Source organism: Coregonus clupeaformis, chromosome 25, assembly GCF_020615455.1.
Source record: "Coregonus clupeaformis isolate EN_2021a chromosome 25, ASM2061545v1, whole genome shotgun sequence".
NCBI classification, from domain to species: domain Eukaryota; kingdom Metazoa; phylum Chordata; class Actinopteri; order Salmoniformes; family Salmonidae; genus Coregonus; species Coregonus clupeaformis.
Genome location: NC_059216.1, coordinates 25,705,107 through 25,727,879, shown reverse-complemented (window position 1 = coordinate 25,727,879; position 22,773 = coordinate 25,705,107). Strand labels below are relative to the sequence as shown.

Genomic DNA, 22,773 nt, shown 5'->3' with positions numbered 1-22,773 from the left:
CATACACAAAATAGTCCAAATTGGTGAAGTGAAAGGAAAAAAATGACTTGTTTCAAAAAAATAAATAACGGAAAAGTGGTGCGTGCATATGTATTCACTATGAAGCCCCTAAATAAGATCTGGTTCAACCAATTACCTTCAGAAGTCACATAATTAGTTAAATAAAGTCCACCTGTGTGCAATCTAAGTGTCACATGATCTGTCACATGATCTCAGTATTTATACACCTGTTCTGAAAGGCCCCAGAGTCTGCAACACCACTAAGCAAGGGGCACCACCAAGCAAGCGGCACCATGAAGACCAAGGAGCTCTCCAAACAGGTCAGGGACAAAGTTGTGGAGAAGTACAGATCAGGGTTGGGTTATAAAAAAATATCCGAAACTTTGAACATCCCACGGAGCACCATTAAATCCATTATTAAAAAATGGAAAGAATATGGCACCACAACAAACCTGCCAAGAGTGGGCCGCCCACCAAAACTCAAGGACCAGGCAAGGAGGGCATTAATCAGAGAGGCAACAAAGAGACCAAAGATAACCCTGAAGGAGCTGCAAAGCTCCACAGCGGAGATTGGAGTATCTGTCCATAGGACCACTTTAAGCCATACACTCCACAGAGCTGGGCTTTATGAAAGAGTGGCCAGAAAAAAGCCATTGCTTAAAGAAAAAAATAAGGAAACACGTTTGGTGTTCGCCAAAAGGCATGTGGGAGACTCCCCAAACATATGGAAGAAGGTACTCTGGTCAGATGAGACTAAAATTGAGCTTTTTGGCCATCAAGAAAACCCAACACCTCTCATCACCCGAGAACACCATCCCCACAGTGAAGCAGGTGGTGGCAGCATCATGCTGTGGGATGTTTTTCATCGGCAGGGACTGGGAAACTGGTCAGAATTGAAGGAATGATGGATGGCGCTAAATACAGGGAAATTCTTGAGGGAAACCTGTTTCAGTCTTCCAGAGATTTGAGACTGGGACGGAGGTTCACCTTCCAGCAGGACAATGACCCTAAGCATTCTCCTAAAGCAACACTCGAGTGGTTTAAGGGGAGACATTTAAATGTCTTGGAATGGCCTAGTCAAAGCCCAGACCTCATTCCAATTGAGAATCTGTGGTATGACTTAAAGATTGCTGTACACCAGCGGAACCAATCCAACTTGAAGGAGCTGGAGCAGTTTTGCGTTGAAGAATGGGCAAAAATCCCAGTGGCTAGATGTGCCAAGCTTATAGAGACATACCCCAAGAGACTTGCAGCTGTAATTGCTGCAAAAATGTGGCTCTCCAAAGTATTGACTTTGGGGGGGTGAATAGTTATGCAAGCTCAAGTTCAGTTTTTTTGTCTTATTTCTTGTTTGTTTCACAATAACAAATCATTTGCATCTTCAAATTGGTATGCATGTTGTGTGAATCAAATTATACAAACCCCCAAAAATCAATTTTAATTCCAGGGTGTAAGGCAACAAAATAGGAAAAATGCCAAGGGGGTGAATACTTTCGCAAGCCACTGTAATTCCATGCTGTTGGGCTGCGTGAAGATCATGTGTGCCTTAACTAAATCGTGTTGTTGGTTGATCTCTCTCTGTGCAGCCAAAGTCCCCGCCCTACATGTTGCCCCCGCCACAGATGCACTACAATGGCCACTTCACTGAGCCTTACACATCTTCACAAGGTACTTATAAAGTTAGGCCTGACCTTACCATGATCACTGGTGTTTCATCTCTATTTTTAACCACCATCATGCACCATGTATCTATCTGAGCCCTGTTAATGAACAAAGAGATGAAGGTGAATGTCCGCTCACTGTTTAATCATGCTTAGTCATGCAACAATGCTTAGATTAAAGGGTTATTTTAATGGGTATGTCCTTCCTATGACTGTAGTTCTAACAAGACCTTTGTCTTATCTTTGTTCTATCTCTCAGACAACCTGTACATGAACAGTCAGAATGGCTACTACTACCACTCCCAGACCAGCCTGGACCGCTCACCACTCGAGTACGGCAACAGCGGCGGTGGGAACGGGCGGCTGCGTAACGGCAGCGTGTACAGTGCCCACAGCACCAGCTCCCTCACCAACCCCCAGCACTACATGCAGCCCTCGCCCATGTCCTCCAACCCCTCCATCACAGGAAGTGACATCACCCGGCCCGACTATGTGCCCTCGCACCGCCACAGTGCCCTCATCCCCCCCTCCTACCGCGCCACCCCGGACTACGAGACGGTCATGAGGCAGAAGAACCGGGGAGGTGGAGGGGGGATGGTGCATGCCTACGAGCACCGCCAGAGCCACTCCATGAGGAACCTGAACATTGGGAACTCGTACGCCTACAGCAGGCCGGACCCCCTGGTCTACAGCCAGCCAGAGATCAGAGGAGAGCATGGTGGAGGAGGAGCGCACCACCACTACCCCTTCCATCTCAACTCTAGCTTCCACAGCCCCTCCCCGTACCCCTACCCCACGGAGAGGAGGCCGGTGGTGGGGGCGGTCAGTGTGCCCGAGCTGACAAACGTCCAGCTGCAGCAGGCGCAGGAGTACCCTGCGGCCAATATCATGAGGACCCAAGTGTACCGCCCTCCACCCCCCTACCCATACGGGGCCCACCCACGTCCCGCCAACAGCACGCCAGACCTTTCTCGCCACCTGTACGTGAGCAGCAGCAACCCGGACCTGATCATCACACGGCGCGTGCACCACTCAGTCCAGACCTTCCAGGAGGACAGTTTGCCTGTAGCCCACTCCCTGCAGGAGGTATCCGAGCCCCTGTTCCTGGCTGGACCCCCACAACACCACCCTCACCAGCACAACGCACACAAACGCAACTCCATCGAGATTGCAGGCCTGGCCTACAGCCTGGAGGGTATGAGGGTCAAGGAAAGGACTGTATCTGCCTCAGCCACAGACGCCCCGCATGGTCCCCCCTCAGGCTCCCAGCTCAACGTGTTCCTGGAGCGGACCAAGTCAGAGGACGGGGGGGAGGGGAAGGAGGACGTTCGCTACGGCCACAAGAAGTCCCTGTCAGACGCCACCATGCTGGTGCACAGCAGCGAGGAAGAGGAGTTTGAGGACGAGAGCGGACGCCACACCCCCCAATCCGACGATGCACTATTGTCCGGGCCTGACTCGCAGCAGCTTCTAACCAATCTGGGCCAGATTCCCCTGGAGCCCCCGCCCGCATATCCCATTGGCTCCTCCCTTGACCCTGCCTTGTCTGACCTTCAAGCCTATCAGGTGCACCCACTGATCCAGGAGGCGGAGTCGCTGTACCTGTTTGAGGGTGGGCAGACTGGCAGGATTGTGCCCTCGATGTCGGACAGTGACATCAGTGGGCAGAACAAACAGAAGGCCAAGAAGGATTTCATCAAGAAGAGGCCTGTGTCAGACGTTCCTGCTGGGAAGAAACCCATTGATGGCCTGCCTCCTGCCGTGAGTCTTACAACCTCTCCTCCGCCATAGTAGCCTATGTCCCACCATAGTAGCCCCAGTCTCCACTGCCTTACTCGCTGCCCAAACATGTCTGTGTTTTTAGCATCATTTTAAAAAAAGTACATTTGACTACTAAGTTTGACTAGAGGTGTCAGTGTCTCTTTCATTGTTCAAGGAACAGCTGTTGCCCAATCTTAATGTCTTGGAGATTATTTTTAATTTCTCTGTCAGTTAAGATAAGCTTTTCCTCTTAGCTAAGATGTCTGACATTTGAATGAATATATCATTCACATCACGAAGTGTCACACAACACAATAGTGGAATATCCCGAAGGCCAGAAGTGGCCAATGTTCATTTCAACCAATAACAAACTCTATATGTTGGTCAGGTGACTAAACCTGTGACATCACAATCACTCCTAAACTCACTGACCCACCAATGCAGGGGTATTCTGGGTAGTTTCATGGTAGTTGGGAGACCAATTCACAATGACACCTTGTCCACCTGTAGCTGAAAGGAATGTTGCAAGGCGACCTCAGTAGCTAGTTCGGCGGCATTCCATAGGAAAACACGTCACCCAACCAGGCTGTGCCGTAACTGTCCCTCCCCGAACTTCCTCAGACATTCCATCAACTTCAGCCACACTCACACTTTTTCTCTCCCTTCTACCTCTCTCTCTGTCCTCCGTCACAACAGGGCATGAAGAAGCGGGCTGAGCTGAAGAAGATGGGTCCTTTGAAGGTGGCGGCCCTCAATGGCCTGACCCTGTCTAGGCTGCCCCTGCACGAGGGGGGCAAGGACGAACCTGAGAAGGCCTCCAACGACGAGAGGGTAGGAACTTGCAGTGGGCAATGTTGTAGACTGGTGTTGTCCCTTTAAAGGCGCCCACCAGAGGACAATTTCGGCGTAATTCCGTGGGGGGCGGAAACATTGTGGTGATTTCCACGTTGAGTGGAGAAACATCAACAGATAGGGAGCTGACAGCTGTCAGTGTAGCTAGCTAGTATGCTAACCTTGACTAGCTATCTTGCTAACCTTATTTAGCTAGCTAATGTTATTTGTTGTTGCCATTTATTTTTTGCTATACCATATTCAAAAGATTAGCCAGCTGGCTAGGCTGGTTCTGGAGCTGGATTTGTCATAAGCATTTAGGGAAAACTTAGCTACAGATGGAAACCAATATTTTTGACTTTGCCATCTATTGTTATCTACAATAAGAGCCATGCATTTTTCTACATTGTAATGGACACGGTGCAACCTTTGGTAGGTAGGCTGCTGGCAGGCTTCGGCTGCGGTACTGCAAAGCCAAGTCAGCCCGTGCTCATGGTGCTCACAGAAGTGGAATGATAGGCTACAACAGTGGTCACCAACCGGTCGATCTCCAAGGCATTCCTAGTCAATCGGCAAACATCTCTGTAAAAAACTGAACCATTAGCTTTGCGTTCTTGTTTTTATTTATTTGTCTTGCGCTGTTGGCGGTAGGTGCACCCGATTCAGCTGCCCTGCGCGCCGTGTAGGCGAAGTCTTCCCATTTCATGTGTCTGAAGGTACAAACTCTGCCTTCCCGGCGGGCCTGGAGAGCAAATCAAGTGTACTATACGTCTACCGCTGGCCAATCAGATGGCTCAGATTACAGTGTCTGCAGTAGCATAGCAGGTGTAAAAGAAAGCTAAAGCATAGTTGACTAGAGAGAAACTGACAACGAATACAGCAAAGAGCTGCTGTTTTTATGAGTGAGTTCACATTTAAGTTCTTCTCAGCACTGTCAACACTTTTTATTCAACAGTTTTATAAGCCATAAAATGTGTGTTCCTCCTTCTACCACTGGCGCTACAACCAGCACTGCAGCTGTAATGAATGAGTAGTAAAGTGGATCGATAGACTTCCATTATTATAAGCGGCTTATGTATTTTTTTATATCTAGAAATATTTAACGTTCTCTGTTCATAGGAGTAAAACATGAATTTGTGCATGAGGCAGAAATAATGCGGTGCGACTCGTTTCACTATCAGCTGGAAGACGGTGTCCCTTTTTGGTCAGTGTCAGTGGAGGAAAGGGAGAGCAGAGGGATGTTGAGAGGCGGACCCCCAGTCTGCTGCTCTCTCCCTCCACTGAGACTGACCATCAGATGCAGGCACCATCAGACCAGTACAATAAAAAGCTAATTATTTAAATTTTTGCTCACTCAGCTGTGCCTCAAGTAATACAAAAACTGATATATTACCAGTGTGATCATATAGCCTACCTCCAATTTTTTGAAATATAATTGTTTTAAATGGTCTGAACAACAGTGCATTGGCAGGGCAATTCAAGCATAGCCAATATGCAGTGATAATGTATTGGGCCTATAGCCTACTGCACAAACCACATTGCTACAGTACTGTTTTAATAGGTTAATGTTGCATAGGCTTACGTTTTTTAAGTCATGTTAAAAAGAAATCTTCTGAGCGGTAGATCTCGGCTTACATTTTGACACACAAAGTGATCTTGACTCAGAAAAGGTTGGTGACCACTGGGCTACAATGACTTTGCTCATGATGCACATTGCAAATGATATGTAACACCCTGAGCGCATCAGACAAATATAACATCAGTACAACAAAATAGATAAGTTCCTTGAATTTTCTTTTGCGGGTGCCTTTTCATTAAAGGATAGACACTTGTGGTTTAGCTGCACCAATTTAAAGCAGTGAAGCGTGTAGTGAAGCAAGACTTTAGTGGTCAAAGCCATTCAGCTTGGGGCGACGGGGGGAACAGGGTTGCAAAATGCAATCATATCAAGCAATTATCATACCATTTATAAAATAGTAATGTGTACAAAACATTAGGAACACCTTCCTCATATTGCGTTGCACCCCCTTTTGCCCTCAGAACAGCCTTAATTTGTCTGGGCATGGAATCAACAAGGTGTCAAAAGCATTGCAGTTCTTGACACCTACTACCATACCCCGTTCAAAGGCACTTAAATATTTTGTCTTGCCCATTAACACGCTGAATAGCACACATACACAATCCATATCTTAATTGTTTCAAGGCTTTAAAATCCTTCTTTAACCATACTCCTCCCCTTCATCTACACTGATTTGAAGTGCATTTAACAGGTGACATCAATAAGGGATCATAGCTTTCACCTGGTCAGTCTGTCATGAAAAAGCTGGTGTTCCTAATGTTTTGTACACTGTGTCTATATATATTGTTAATACAGACTAGCTCAGAAATAAGTGAAAATGACACATTTTCACCCCCTATTTTGCTCCATGGCTCAGGCGGCCAAGTGTAGGCTAAGGTGAAAAGCTGTTTGGCTCAGTCGCGACTCTGAACTTTGTAGGTGTTTCTGATTAATAAACAATGCCATGCTTATGGGTGGTAACGTTCAAATAAAACCCAGCCCTGAAAAGAAACAGACATGGCTCCTCACTGCTCCACATTTGCATAGTTTAGTTAGGATGTGTAAGGGGTTTTGATTACCAGATTATCAAGCAGGCAGAGTAAATGTTGTCTAAAATAATTTCTGTTGGGTGTTTTCTAACATCTATTGTACATCCAGGTCACCTGTATTCAAAGGGGTGTGTTTTACATCATGCATTATATAAGACTTTGTTTATGGAGATCCAAAGAGTACAGTAGTTTAAACAGAACAAAGGTGTTGAATGATACTGGTGACGTACAGTGGGGAGAACAAGTATTTGATACACTGCCGATTTTGCAGGTTTTCCTACTTACAAAGCATGTAGAGGTCTGTAATTTTTATCATAGGTACACTTCAACTGTGAGAGACGGAATCTAAAACAAAAATCCAGAAAATCACATTGTATGATTTGTAAGTTATTAATTTGCATTTTATTGCATGACATAAGTATTTGATACATCAGAAAAGCAGAACTTAATATTTGGTACAGAAACCTTTGTTTGCAATTACAGAGATCATACGTTTCCTGTAGGTCTTGACCAGGTTTGCACACACTGCAGCAGGGATTTTGGCCCACTCCATACAGACCTTCTCCAGATCCTTCAGGTTTCGGGGCTGTCGCTGGGCAAAACGGACTTTCAGCTCCCTCCAAAGATTTTCTATTGGGTTCAGGTCTGGAGACTGGCTAGGCCACTATAGGACCATGAGATGCTTCTTACGGAGCCACTCCTTAGTTGCCCTGGCTGTGTGTTTCGGGTCGTTGTCATGCTGGAAGACCCAGCCACGACCCATCTTCAATGCTCTTACTGAGGGAAGGAGGTTGTTGGCCAAGATCTCGCGATACATGGCCCCATCCATCCTCCCCTCAATACAGTGCAGTCGTCCTGTCTCCTTTGCAGAAAAGCATCCCCAAAGAATGATGTTTCCAGCTCCATGCTTCACGGTTGGGATGGTGTTCTTGGGGTTGTACTCATCCTTCTTCTTCCGCCAAACACGGCGAGTGGAGTTTAGACCAAAAAGCTCTATTTTTGTCTCATCAGACCACATGACCTTCTCCCATTCCTCCTCTGGATCATCCAGATGGTCATTGGCAAACTTCAGACGGGCCTGGACATGCGCTGGCTTGAGCAGGGGGACCTTGCGTGCGCTGCAGGATTTTAATCCATGACGGCGTAGTGTGTTACTAATGGTTTTCTTTGAGACTGTGGTCCCAGCTCTCTTCAGGTCATTGACCAGGTCCTGCCGTGTAGTTCTGGGCTGATCCCTCACCTTCCTAATGATCATTGATGCCCCACGAGGTGAGATCTTGCATGGAGCCCCAGACCGGGGGTGATTGACCGTCATCTTGAACTTCTTCCATTTTCTAATTATTGCGCCAACAGTTGTTGCCTTCTCACCAAGCTGTTTGCCGATTGTCCTGTAGCCCATCCCAGCCTTGTGCAGGTCTACAATTTTATCCCTGATGTCCTTACACAGCTCTCTGGTCTTGGCCATTGTGGAGAGGTTGGCGTCTGTTTGATTGAGTGTGTGGACAGGTGTCTTTTATACAGGTAACGAGTTCAAACAGGTGCAGTTAATACAGGTAATGAGTGGAGAACAGGAGGGCTTCTTAAAGAAGAACTAACAGGTCTGTGAGAGCTGGAATTCTTACTGGTTGGTAGGTGATCAAATACTTATGTCATGCAATAAAATGCAAATTAATTACTTAAAAATCATACAATGTGATTTTCTGGATTTTTGTTTTAGATTCCGTCTCTCACAGTTGAAGTGTACCTATGATAAAAATTACATACATCTACATGCTTTGTAAGTAGGAAAACCTGCAAAATCGGCAGTGTACCAAATACTGTAAATGCGTAGGAGAGCAGGTCTACCAGGTAAATCTTGATCTTGTCCTACTTTATCTGTTTTAGTAGAAACTCTTGCATGTGTTAGTGTATCAGTGGCTATCTAAAAGAAGATGTACTGTAGGGCTTTTTAAGTCTCAATCATATTTGACCAATGGCTGATATGTGTTTCTCATGCACAACAGATACTGCTACTACATGTTTCTAACATCAGGAAAATGTACTTCTTGCATACTTACAAAACTGTAGCTTTTCAACTCCATACCCGTTTCATATCTAGAAGCTGATCAATCCAGTGTGTCTTATTCTGTCTTTCAGTGTAAGGTACTTGAGCAGCTTATGGAGCAGGGCATGGTGTTCACGGAGTACGAGCAGGTGGCCAAGCGGCGTCCGGCAGGCGACTGCAGCATCGCCCAGCTGCCGGAGAGCGGCGAGAGGAACCGCTTCCAGGATGTGCTGCCCTACGACGACACGCGTGTGGAGCTGGTGCCCACCAAGGAGAACAACACAGGCTACATCAACGCCTCGCACATCAGGGTAATGTTAGACACAGACTAAATACACCATACGCTTAAATATATTCTCTACAATGTTTATTTCAAACAGAATTTTGACCTTAATCACAACATAATGTAATATAAACTGAACCAAACTACATTTAATGTGTCTCATAAAAACAAGTGTGAATGTCATGAGACTGAACAAGACATTCATATTAATGTGCATGCAAATGTATGACTGAACGCACAAACATAAGCCATTTAAATCAAGAGCAACTTGGTTGAAAAGCAAAAATAGCTTTTTAATGTTGTCAATATTTTCCATATAGAGTACATTACCCAGTCATATTAATGAACTTAGGCTAAAGTAGAATGTGTGGAAAACATCCCACATAGGTCAATATGGAAGTAGAGGTGTAAGGCCTACGTTTGGTTTGGTGCCGTAGCCCTTCAGGCTCTGGGGTAATTATCTTCTTATCATCCGTTCTTGTACCAGGTGTAGGTGGCGTTGGTAATGTCAGTCAGAGTGCAGGTGGTGCTACAGGTCAGTGTCACTATCTGATCCTTGTTCACTTTGGCAGGAGCTCCGTTCCCCAGCAGAACTGAATGAAAACCGCTCTGACACAGAAAACATATTGCAGCCACTTCAGGAGAGTGGAGATCTCTGTGGCATTTTATAGCAGAGGAGTAACTGTCTGTGGAGTGGGGCCTGATCTAGAGGTTGTCTGTTCTTGTACCAGGTGTAGGTGGCGTTGGTAATGTCAGTCAGAGTGCAGGTGCTGCTACATGTCAGTGTCACCTTCCCTCCCTCTGTGGCAGGAGTCACCTTCACCTGCAGGTCTGTGACGGACACACTGATTCCAGGGGCACCTGAATATTTCTCTCTTGGTTGATCTGTTATTAGTCTGAACTCATGAGCGTCGCTTTCTCTCAGCTCTGTGATTATCAGGATGCAGTCACTCTTGTTATCCCTACAGTTCTCCACGCGACCTGCATATGCTGGGTCCTTGCTCAGATCTACAGGATTGCTCAAACGCTCCAATCCATTAAACCAGAATACTCTGGTGACCTTAAGACCACTGGGACATGTGTAAGTGCAAGACCGGTCCACTGTTGAGTCCTTCAAGGCACATATGCATGGGTGTCACACTCCAGTCGCTCTGACCTTGTATATCACTGCAACACACACAGATTATAACAACATTGAATGTAGTATTGTAAGACCTATTGGCTCATACTGACAGTAGGATTTTTTGTCCACACATTTTAGTAGTTGCTGAGTGTGAATGACAACCAAAGATAAGCGTCACTCAGTGAGGTGTGAAAGATGACTACTAAAATGACCAAGAAGTTTAACAGACGATGTCACTGAATACACCAGACCAGAAGAAGCTTCGGAGTAATCTTATCTTTATTTTATACAGTTTTATTAATGTCTGTAGAATAGGTTGAATAACAACAAGTTACTTGTTGTTATTCAATAAGGGCTACTGCAAAGCTAAGAATGAGACAACAGGCTACCTGCAAGAGATGAGAAAGATCACCAACATACTTCCGTGCTGTTCTCAAGGCCATGTTGCATCTCTCACCCTGCAGTTTTAGAAACAGTTGGACAACAAAAACGGAATATCACTTCTATTCATTACTTTATTTCATGCTGACTTATGAGTCCAACCAAAGGATATAGCCCCTTAATCAAGTGTTTTCAACAATGCATTATACCATTGGAACTTCATTTGAAAAGGACCTTGTAACCAAAACATTGATATTTAAAGAAAAGTATATTTTATCCCTTTGCCCTAGTTTTTCTACTCTGTTACAGCAACACAAAACACCATGTAGAAGAGCATTACATTGAATAGCATTACTGCACCCAGTAATTTAAGTCCATATTTTCAGCTATTATCAAGTATACTTAGTGAGAATGTAAGGTCTTTTCAGGGTCTTGTATGTTAACTTACTGACGGTGCATGGGAACAGAAAGGAGGTTATGTGGTGTAGGGTTGACGCATCAGGGGCCAAAAATATACTGAACATGCAACAATTTCAAAGAGTTTACTGAGTTACAGTTCATATAAGGAAATCAGTCAATTTAAATAAATTCATGAGGCCCTAATCTATGGATTTTACATGACTGGGCAGGGGTGCAGCCATGGGTGGGCCTGGGAGGGCATATGCCCACCCACTTGGCAGCCAGACCCACCCACTGGGGAGCCAGGCCCAGCCAATCAGAATTAATTTTTCCACACAAAAGGGCTTTATTACAGACAGAAATACTCCTCAGCACAGTAATAATTGCTGGATATTAATTCACTACCTCCAACTGTTGACTGTCATGTCCTAAAAAAACAACTATTGTGTTATTTTCAGCTTCCTAGAAATGCTCTTCATTCCAGATGACTGTTGATGGCTCTGGCATCTGTGCAGTCATTGTCTCCTTGATAATCATTCCTTCCCCAGGGCTGGGTAGGGTAATGATCGGCATGCCATGCATACATACCTGCTGTGGCTTTAGATGGAGAACACAGATAGTGCCTTTATTACTTAATGAGGTCAATAACCGTATCTCTCCTCTGGCTTTTCCTAGATTACGGTGGGCGGAGACGAGTGGAGCTACATCGCCTCCCAGGGCCCTCTTTCCAACACCTGTCTGGACTTCTGGCAAATGGTGTGGGAGCAGGGTGTGGCCATCATTGCCATGGTTACAGCTGAAGAGGTGTGTGTGTGTTTATTAAACTGATCTTTATTATGTCAGTAGTGTAAGTTGACATTTTTATTGAATGTCCTCAGATCTAGACGTACACAATGACTTGTTAGTATTAACATGACCCTTTGATTACCAATCTGTAGCAGGTTTCTCAGCTCTATCCCTCTGGCTAACCTTTAACCTTTGTCATCCAACCCCCTTTGCAGGAGGGTGGCAGAGAGAAGAGTTTCCGCTACTGGCCACGGCTGGGCTCTCGCCACAACACGGTGACATACGGACGCTTTAAGATCACCACGCGCTTCAGGACGGACTCAGGCTGCTATGCCACCACAGGCCTGAAGATCAAACACCTGCTGACGGGCCAGGAGCGCACCGTATGGCACCTGCAGTACACAGACTGGCCTGACCACGGCTGCCCCGAGGACTTCAAGGGCTTCCTCTGTGAGTGGATCGGTTGGAATTTAGATGTAACGTGTAATCAAACCAGGAAGGCCCTTTAAGATTGTAAATCTCTATTCCAAGGGAGAGGTCAAGAAGGCAGTTCCAGTCTAATTTAAAGGGGTGATAACTTGGCATTTTGTGTTGTAAAATCCTCTTTTCATTAAGAGTTTGGTTAATATAGGTTGAGAGCTTTTGTGAAAGAGCACAGTTAGAAAGATATGGCATATAGAAGCAAACCGGATGGACATCATGAAAATGATCGGAGAGGTTGAGGGTAGAGAAAGTTCAGGAGTAAAAACAAACAAAATATAATTATTGTAAAATTGACTGTGTCCAAAAAATGTATATAGTATGTATAAGCTGGAAGTAGAGGCCTAAGCATTGTTGTTCACTAGTATACTCCAATTAGGGAAGGGGTGGTGGGGTTGGAAAGTAATAAAGGGAAATATATATTTTTTAAAGGATATGTGTGTGTGTGTGTGTGTGTGTGTGTGTGTGTGTGTGTGTGTGTGTGTGTGTGTGTATGTATATATATAAAATCCTTTTTTAAAATATATATTTTCTTAAATCAGCATCTCTACATGTATGACAGCCATTCCATTCCAGTGTCTGTTGAATTCCAACACAGGCACACCTCATTCTACTGAATTAGGAACTGATTAGGTGATCACCTGAACCAAATCTTATTTAATGAGGAAAAGTATAAACACCAGTGCTGTGGTCATCACTATCCTCTTGCAATAGGACCAGCTGGATGGCAAAAACTGTGCTAAAAGTACCTCAAAAGTAATATTAATCAAAAAATAACTATTGACCATGCCAAAAGAGTTGAAAAGGAAAGTTTTGAGTGAGGAAAAGAAGGGTTCAATTCTGGCTTTACTGGCAGAGGGATACATTGAGCGTCAGGTTGCTTCCATCCTTAAAACTTAAAAGACGGCGGTTCATAAGAACAAGGTCAAGCAGCAGACATTGGGGACAACAAAGCTACAGACCGGCAGAGGGCGAAAATGACTCTCTACTGACCGGGATGACCGCCAACTCATTCGAATGTCACTCAACAACCGTAGGATGACATCAAGTGACCTACAAAAAGAATGGCAAACGGCAGCTGGGTTGAAGTGCACGGGGTTGAAGTGCACGGCGAGGACGGTTCGAAACAGGCTCCTAGGGGCAGGGCTGAAGTCGTGCAAAGCTAGAAAAAAGCCCTTCATCAATGAGAAGCAAAGAAGAGCCAGGCTGAGGTTTGCAAAAGACCATAAGGATTGGACCGTAGAGAACTGGAGTAAGGTCTTCTCTGATGAGTCCAATTTTCAGCTTTGCCCAACACCTGGTCGTCTAATGGTTAGACGGAGACCTGGAGAGGCCTACAAGCCACAGTGTCTCGCATCCACTGTGAAATTTGGTGGAGGATCGGTGATGATCTGGGGGTGCTTCAGCAAGGCTGGAATCTGGCAGATTTGTCTTTGCATGAATCAAGCCATGTACAAGGTTGTCCTGGAAGAAAACGTGCTTCTTTTTGCTCTGACATTGTTTCCCAACTCTGAGGATTGGTTTTTCCAGCAGGACAATGTGCCATGCCACACAGCCAGGTCAATCAAGGTGTGGATGGAGGACCACCAGATCAAGACCCTGTCATGGCCAGCCCAATCTCCAGACGTGAAGTCCATTGAAAACTTCTGGAATGTGATCAAGAGGAAGATGGATGGTTACAAGCCATCAAACAAAGCCGAGCTGCTTGAATGTTTGCGCCAGGAGTGGCATAAAGTCACCCAACATCAATGTGAAAGACTGGTGGAGAGCATGCCAAGACGCATGAAAGCTGTGATTGAAGATCAGGGTTATTCCACCAAATATTGATTTCTGAACTCTAGTGTTGTTTAAAAATGAACATGAACTTATTTTCTTTGCATTATTCGGGGTCTGACAACACTGCATATTTTTTATTATTTTGACCAGTTGTCATTTTCTGCAAATAAATGCTCTTTACAATATTTTTATCTGGAATTTGGGAGAAATGTTGTCAATAGTTTATAGAATAAAACAAGAAAAACGATTTTACCCAAACACATACCTATAAATAGTAAAACCAGAGAAACTGATAATTTTGCAGTGGTCTCTTAATTTTTTCCAGAGCTAGCTATATATATATATATATATATATATATACAGGTAAAAGTCAGTAAATTAGAATATTTTGAAAAACTTGATTTATTTCAGTAATTGCATTCAAAAGGTGTAACTTGTACATTATATTTATTCATTGCACACAGACTGATGCATTCAAATGTTTATTTCATTTAATTTTGATGATTTGAAGTGGCAACAAATGAAAATCCAAAATTCCGTGTGTCACAAAATTAGAATATTACTTAAGGCTAATACAAAAAAGGGATTTTTTAGAAATGTTGGCCAACTGAAAAGTATGAAAATGAAAAATATGAGCATGTACAATACTCAATACTTGGTTGGAGCTCCTTTTGCCTCAATTACTGCATTAATGCGGCGTGGCATGGAGTCGATGAGTTTCTGGCACTGCTCAGGTGTTATGAGAGCCCAGGTTGCTCTGATAGTGGCCTTCAACTCTTCTGCGTTGTTGGGTCTGGCATTCTGCATCTTCCTTTTCACAATACCCCACAGATTTTCTATGGGGCTAAGGTCAGGGGAGTTGGCTGGCCAATTTAGAACAGAAATACCATGGTCCGTAAACCAGGCACGGGTAGATTTTGCGCTGTGTGCAGGCGCCAAGTCCTGTTGGAACCTGAAATCTCCATCTCCATAGAGCAGGTCAGCAGCAGGAAGCATGAAGTGCTCTAAAACTTGCTGGTAGACGGCTGCGTTGACCCTGGATCTCAGGAAACAGAGTGGACCGACACCAGCAGATGACATGGCACCCCAAACCATCACTGATGGTGGAAACTTTACACTAGACTTCAGGCAACGTGGATCCTGTGCCTCTCCTGTCTTCCTCCAGACTCTGGGACCTCGATTTCCAAAGGAAATGCAAAATTTGCTTTCGTCAGAAAACATGACTTTAGACCACTCAGCAGCAGTCCAGCTCTTTTTTTCCTTAGCCCAGGTGAGACGCTTTTCGCGCTGTTTCTTGGTCAACAGTGGCTTGACACGAGGTATGCGGCAGTTGAAACCCATGTCTTTCAAGCGTCTCTTGGTGGTGGATCTTGAAGCCCTGACTCCAGCAGCTGTCCACTCCTTGTGAATCTCCCCCACATTTTTGAATGGGTTTTTTTCACAATCTTGACTAGGGCGCGGTGATCCCTATCGCTTGTACACTTTTTCTGACCACAGTTTTTCCTTCCCTTTGCCTCTCTATTAATGTGTTTGGACACAGAGCTCTGAGAACAGCCAGCCTCTTCTGCAATAACCTTTTGTGTCTTTCCCTCCTTGTGCAATGTGTCGATGGTCGCCTTTTGGACAGCTGTCAAATCTGAAGTCTTCCCCATGTTTGTGTAGGCTTCAGAACTGGACTGAGAGACCATTTAAAGCCCTTTGCAGGTGTTTTGAGTTAATCAGCTGATTAGTTTGTGGCACCAGGTGTCTTCAAAATGTAACCCTTACACAATATTCTAATTTTGTGACACACGGAATTTTGGATTTTCATTTGTTGCCACTTCAAATCATCAAAATTAAATGAAATAAACATTTGAATGCATCAGTCTGTGTGCAATGAATAAATATAATGTACAAGTTACACCTTTTGAATGCAATTACTGAAATAAATCAAGTTTTTCAAAATATTCTAATTTACTGACTTTTACCTGTATATATATATATGTGTGTGTGTGTGTATATGTATGTGTATGTATGCAAGAAACAAAAACATATGGGGGATTGGAAGGGATGCAGACAATTACAATCTATCTGCAATATTAAAGCTGATCTACCCCCTAAAATTTAAAAATAAATAAAAGTTTGGTTCATATAATAAATCATCATTTTATTTATATATATATATTTATTATTTTCCAGCATACCTGGAGGAGATCCAGTCAGTGAGGAGACACACCAACAGCACCAGCGACCCAAAGAATACCAACCTACCTGTGCTGGTCCACTGTAGCGCTGGAGTGGGCCGCACCGGGGTGGTCATACTCACTGAGATTATGATCGCCTGTCTGGAACACAACGAGGTAAAAAACGAACTAATGTCTACATGTACAGTGGGGAAAAAAAGTATTTAGTCAGCCACCAATTGTGCAAGTTCTCCCACTTAAAAAGATGAGAGAGGCCTGTAATTTTCATCATAGGTACACGTCAACTATGACAGACAAATTGCGGGGGGAAAATCCAGAAAATCACATTGTAGGATTTTTTATGAATTCATTTGCAAATTATGGTGGAAAATAAGTATTTGGTCACCTACAAACAAGCAAGATTTCTGGCTCTCACAGACCTGTAACAACTTCTTTAAGAGGCTCCTCTGTCCACTCGTTACCTGTATTAATGGCACCTGTTTGAACTTGTTATCAGTATAAAAGACACCTGTCCACAACCTCAAACAGTCACACTCCAAACTCCACTATGGCCAAGACCAAAGAGCTGTCAATGGACACCAGAAACAAAATTGTAGACCTGCACCAGGCTGGGAAGACTGAATCTGCAATAGGTAAGCAGCTTGGTTTGAAGAAATCAACTGTGGGAGCAATTATTAGGAAATGGAAGACATACAAGACCACTGATAATCTCCCTCGATCTGGGGCTCCACGCAAGATCTCACCCCGTGGGGGTCAAAATGATCACAGGAACGGTGAGCAAAAATCCCAGAACCACACGGGGGGACCTAGTGAATGACCTGCAGAGAGCTGGGACCAAAGTAACAAAGCCTACCATCAGTAACACACTACGCCGCCAGGGACTCAAATCCTGCAGTGCCAGACGTGTCCCCCTGCTTAAGCCAGTACATGTCCAGGCCCGTCTGAAGTTTGCTAGAGTGCATTTGGATGATCCAGAAGAGGATTGGGAGAATGTCAAATGGTCAGATGAAACCAAAATAGAACTTTTTGGTAAAAACTCAACTCGTCGTGTTTGGAGGACAAAGAATGCTGAGTTGCATCCAAAGAACACCATACCTACTGTGAAGCATGGGGGTGGAAACATCATGCTTTGGGGCTGTTTTTCTGCAAAGGGACCAGGACGACTGATCCGTGTAAAGGAAAGAATGAATGGGGCCATGTATCGTGAGATTTTGAGTGAAAACCTCCTTCCATCAGCAAGGGCATTGAAGATGAAACATGGCTGGGTCTTTCAGCATGACAATGATCCCAAACACACCGCCCGGGCAACGAAGGAGTGGCTTCGTAAGAAGCATTTCAAGGTCCTGGAGTGGCCTAGCCAGTCTCCAGATCTCAACCCCATAGAAAATCTTTGGAGGGAGTTGAAAGTCCGTGTTGCCCAGTGACAGCCCCAAAACATCACTGCTCTAGAGGAGATCTGCATGGAGGAATGGGCCAAAATACCAGCAACAGTGTGTGAAAACCTTGTGAAGACTTACAGAAAACGTTTGACCTGTGTAAATTGCCAACAAAGGGTATATAACAAAGTATTGAGAAACTTTTGTTATTGACCAAATACTTATTTTCCGCCATAATTTGCAAATAAATTCATTAAAAATCCTACAATGTGATTTTCAGGATTTTTTTGTCTCATTTTGTCTGTCATAGTTGACGTGTACCTATGATGAAAATTACAGGCCTCTCTCATCTTTTTAAGTGGGAGAACTTGCACAATTGGTGGCTGACTAAATACTTTTTTCCCCCACTGTACATAAGTATTCACACCCTTTGCTATGAGACTCGAAATTGAGCTCAGGTGCATCCTGTTTCCATAGATCGTCCTTGAAATGTTTCTACTACTTGATTGGAGTCCAACTGTGATGAATTAAATTGATTGGACATCATTTGGAAAGGCACACACCTGTCTATATAAGGTCCCACAGTTAAGGCACAGATCTGGGGAAGGGTACCAAAAAATGTGTGCAGCATTGAAGAACACAGTGGCCTCCATCATTCTTAAATGGAAGAAGTTTGGAACCACCAAGACTCTTCGTAGAGCTTGCTGTCCGGCAAAACTGAGCAATCAGGGGAGAAGGGCCTTGGTCAGGGAGGTGACCAAGAACCCGATGGTCACTCTGACAGAGCTCCAGAGTTCCTCTGTGGAGAAGGACAACCATCTCTGCAGTACTCCGCCAATCAGGCCTTTATGGTAGAGTGGCCAGACGGAAGCCACTCCTCAGTAAAAGGCACATGACTGCCCGCTTGGAGTTTGCCAAAAGGCACCTAAAGGATTCAGACCATGAGAAACAAGGTTACTCCCGAGTGGCGCAGTGGTCTAAGGCACTGCATCGCAGTGCTAGCTGTGCCACTAGAGATCCTGGTTCGAATCCAGGCTCTGTCGTAGCCGGCCGCGACCGGGAGACCCATGGGGCGGCGCACAATTGGCCCAGCGTCGTCCAGGGTAGGGGAGGGAATGGCCGGCAGGGATGTAGCTCAGTTGGTAGAGCATGGCATTTGCAATGCCAGGGTTGTGGGTTCGATTCCCACGGGGGACCAGTATGAAAAATAAAAAAATAATGTATGCACTCACTAACTGTAAGTCGCTCTGGATAAGAGTGTCTGCTAAATGACTAAAATGTAAAATGTAAATGTAAGGGAGGTGACCAAGAACCCGATGGTCACTCTGACAGAGCTCCAGATGGGAGAACCTTCCAGAAGGACAACCATCTCTGCAGCACTCCAACAATCAGGCCTTTATGGTAGAGTGGCCAGACGGAAGCCACTCCTCAGTTAAAGGCACATGACAGCCCGCTTGGAGTTTGCCAAAAGGCACCTTAAGGACTCTCAGACCATGAAAACAAGATTCTCTGGTCTGATGAAACCAAGATTGAACTCTTTGGCCTGAATGCCAAGCGTCACGTCTGGAGGAAACCTGGCACCATCCCTACAGTGAAGCATGGTGGTGGCAGCATCATGCTGGGGGGATGTTTTTCAGCGGCAGGGACTGGGAAACTAGTCAGGATCGAGGGAAAGATGAACGGAGCAAAGTACAGAGAGATCCTTGATGAAAACCTGCTCCAGGGTGCTCAGGAACTCAGACTGGGGCGAAGGTTCACCTTCCAACAGGACAACGACCCTAAGCACACGCAACAAGTATCTGAATGTCCTTGAGTGGCCCAGCCAGAACCCAGACTTTAACCCGATCGAACATCTCTTGAGAGACCTGAAAATAGCTGTGCAGCGACGCTCCACATCCAACCAGACAGAACTTGAGAAGATCTACAGAGAAGAATGGGAGAAACTCCCCAAATACAGGTGTGCCAAGCTTGTAGTATCATACCCAAGAAGACTCGAGGCTGTAATCGCTGCCAAAGGCGCTTCAACAAAGTACTGAGTAAAGGGTCTGAATAGTTATGTAAATTTAATATTTCCGTTTTATTTTAAATACATTTGCTAACATTTCTAAAAACTTATTTTTGCTTTGTCGTTATTGGGTATTGAGGAGGGGAAAAAACGATTTAATCAATTTTAGAATAATGCTGTAACGTAACAAAATGTGGAAAAAGTCAAGGGGTCTGAATACTTTCGAATGCACTGTAGAACGCCTAAAAACATGATTCTGTAAAGGTTCATGCATCTCTTTGTTTTATGTTAGGACAGCGTGAATCATGTCGCCATGATTGAATCCTAGTCTATTCCATCAGTAATGCAGGCATTTATCACACCGCACCGCAGTTTAGATCAGGGATGGGCAACTGGCGGTCCGCGGGCCCCCCTTTTGAAGGCCCTCGGATCAATTTCCCCCCCAAACAACTACTACTAATACTTTTTTTAGGAACTCTGTCGGGGTTTCAACTTACTGTTGCGAGTTAGACTAGTAAAATACACAAAGTGCAATTTCAAAATGTGGTTTTGCATCAGCAGTTTATCTCTTATGTCAGCAGTCACTGATAGTCAGTCAATTAGCCCATGTCGGCTAACGATTTTTAGATTGCTAAATTAGTTTAGCGGCCAGCAATCTAAACTTGTTATCTTGGTCGAATTACCGGCCGGGGGGCCCCCACTGATTTTGTTAGTCTCACTTAGATATATTAAAAACTAAAAACATTTCTCTACACCCTATGGCAAAATGTGTAGAATTACAGGAAATTAGCTGTAAAACAGCAAATTTTCCTCTCCGCCCCATGGCAAAATGTATAGAATTGCAGCAAACTTGCCTTAAAACTGCTACATTTTCTCTACACCCCATGGCAAAATGTATAGAATTGCAGCAAACTTGCCTTAAAACTGCTACATTTTTCTACACCCCATGGCACAATGTGTAGAATTGTACGAAATTAGACCTACACATTCATTCGAAATTCTCTCCCCTGTCAAGAGGCGGGCCACTAAAATGTTTTGCTCGCAATGGGGGGGTGGGCAACTGCGGCCCCTCATGATGAGTTCAGATTTTTGGTGGTTCCCACCCCCATCAAAGTTGCCCATCCCTGGTTTAGATCAATAGGCCCCTGAACCAATCCAATAACGTACTACTTTTTTAACGTGTCTGTGTCCTGTTTCCCCCTCTTTCCTCCAGATGCTGGACGTCCCGACCGTTCTGAACATGCTCCGGCAGCAGCGTATGATGATGGTGCAGACCATCTCACAATACACCTTCATTTACAAAGTCCTTATCCAGTTCCTCCGCAACTCCAGGCTCATCTAAGTGCAAACCTCAGCACCCCCCCAAACGTTTGTGTCGGACACGAGGAGCCGAGATTATCCAGTTTCCTCAACGCTCTTGCAAACTGCAGTGCGTTGGAGCAACTGTGGCCTTTAGCTCCAAAATGGCAGTGCTGGCAGATGGCCCTTTTTCAAAGTGTTAATGGAGGCGAGACTGCAATGAAACCTGACAATGAAAGGATCGCATGACTTTGTGTGTGTGTGTGTTTCCCTCTTGAACAGTATTATTGAGATTTCACTGTAAGGTTTCTACACTATATGATTACTGACATGAAACCCAGCACTTTTACAGTACAGTACCTTGCTCTATATAGCAAAACCATGTTGAAGCTGCAGTTAAAATCTATATCTGATTATTGTATATCAATATCATTAATTACAGATCTATTTTTATCACAGATTTTTGAGTTTTTACGATGTGTGTGCTAGATGATGATGGTCTTTATAAAGAAGGACTTGACTAATGTTTTGATTGAGAATACTGTTTATCTGCTTGACCGTGGAAGATGAGAATGGTCACTTTTTTTAATGAAGGGCATCTTTGTGGCACTGCACTTGCATCTAAGGAGTGTAGAAGTGTTACCATGTCCCTACTGTGGTGGTTTAGGATTTCTCCTTTGCTCTTCTATTTGACCGAGCAATAGGCCTGACACTAAGACCATGTTTCGATTTAAAAGGGAGTTAATTTTATTTTACCCACATTGTTCCACAAACCCCACTTTGGGGAAACCTGGGTATTTGTATCCAAAGAGCTAAAGTCATTCAATAGCTACACACATCATGTTGTGTTAGACAGGTGTCTACCAAAGAATCTTTACTGTTAAATACATACAACTTCTTGAGTTATTAGTGAGGCTAGAATATCTAACTAAGATAAATCATGTGAAAGAATACACACACACCCATTGAGGTGTTTGGACATACCTGGAATTGATGGAATTGTCCACCTACCAATGCTTATCCAAGATGTTATACTGAACATTCGGCTTTAAAAAAAATATATCCTTAAAAGGAACGGTCCCTTCAACATATTGAAATTGTTTTTGTCACAAACTGCAAATTATTAATACTTCCCCCCCCCCATCTATCTCTCCCATATAGTACTATACCAGACGTGGCTCACACAATGTGCAATCCGCAGTTGAAATAATAACAAAGCGTTTTCTCTGCCACTGTTGCGTTAAAAAGCTGAGGAATGGGGCTGGAGAAATGTAACCACTCTCAAATTCATAGACAGAGCTATGGATGCAAGGACTGACCATCCATGATATCAAAATTATAGTTTGAACCATGTTTTGAGGCTATACAGTGTTTGTTTACATTGGCTTTTACATTTACTTTGTTTACAAACATTGGAGTAAAACAAGCTTATATTTTAAGTTCTGATGGGATACGACAGTTGAACTAAGCTCATGATGCATTTATAAGTTTTATATTCTTCAAGAATCATTGGGCACATATTAATTTAAGTTTTTAAAAATGATGTAGCAACTGCATATTGCCCCTTTAAGTGCATTCCATTCTAGCTGATGTGTGCCTAAATGGCTGAGGGACTCTGGGATAAGACAGTTTCGATTGAGCAAGGACATAGGTCAGAAAGCAGTTGTGTTTGTAAGGAGGCAGGTATTGAGACAGGGCCAATGATTGCTCAGTCAGATTCATGTGTATGAGATGGAAAAAGGATTGAGAAATGAGGCGGAAAGGTTTGGTTTGTAGTG

General features: G+C 44.3%; 1 protein-coding gene across 4 annotated transcripts in view; it reads left to right on the top strand.

The window, feature by feature from the left end:
- The window catches only part of LOC121539462 (tyrosine-protein phosphatase non-receptor type 21-like), a 50,430-nt gene extending 28,910 nt beyond the window's left edge, over positions 1 to 21,520 (top strand). For all 4 annotated transcript variants that reach the window (XM_041847976.2, XM_041847977.2, XM_041847978.2 and 1 more), the window contains 8 exons: positions 1,587 to 1,668; positions 1,921 to 3,422; positions 4,119 to 4,253; positions 8,997 to 9,215; positions 11,766 to 11,894; positions 12,092 to 12,326; positions 16,311 to 16,471; positions 20,910 to 21,520. In XM_041847976.2, the coding sequence (XP_041703910.1) occupies positions 1,587 to 1,668; positions 1,921 to 3,422; positions 4,119 to 4,253; positions 8,997 to 9,215; positions 11,766 to 11,894; positions 12,092 to 12,326; positions 16,311 to 16,471; positions 20,910 to 21,038 (2,592 nt within the window). In that variant the 3' untranslated portion in view covers positions 21,039 to 21,520. The remainder of the gene's footprint in view (positions 1 to 1,586; positions 1,669 to 1,920; positions 3,423 to 4,118; positions 4,254 to 8,996; positions 9,216 to 11,765; positions 11,895 to 12,091; positions 12,327 to 16,310; positions 16,472 to 20,909) is intronic.
- The last annotated feature ends 1,253 nt before the right edge of the window (positions 21,521 to 22,773 follow it).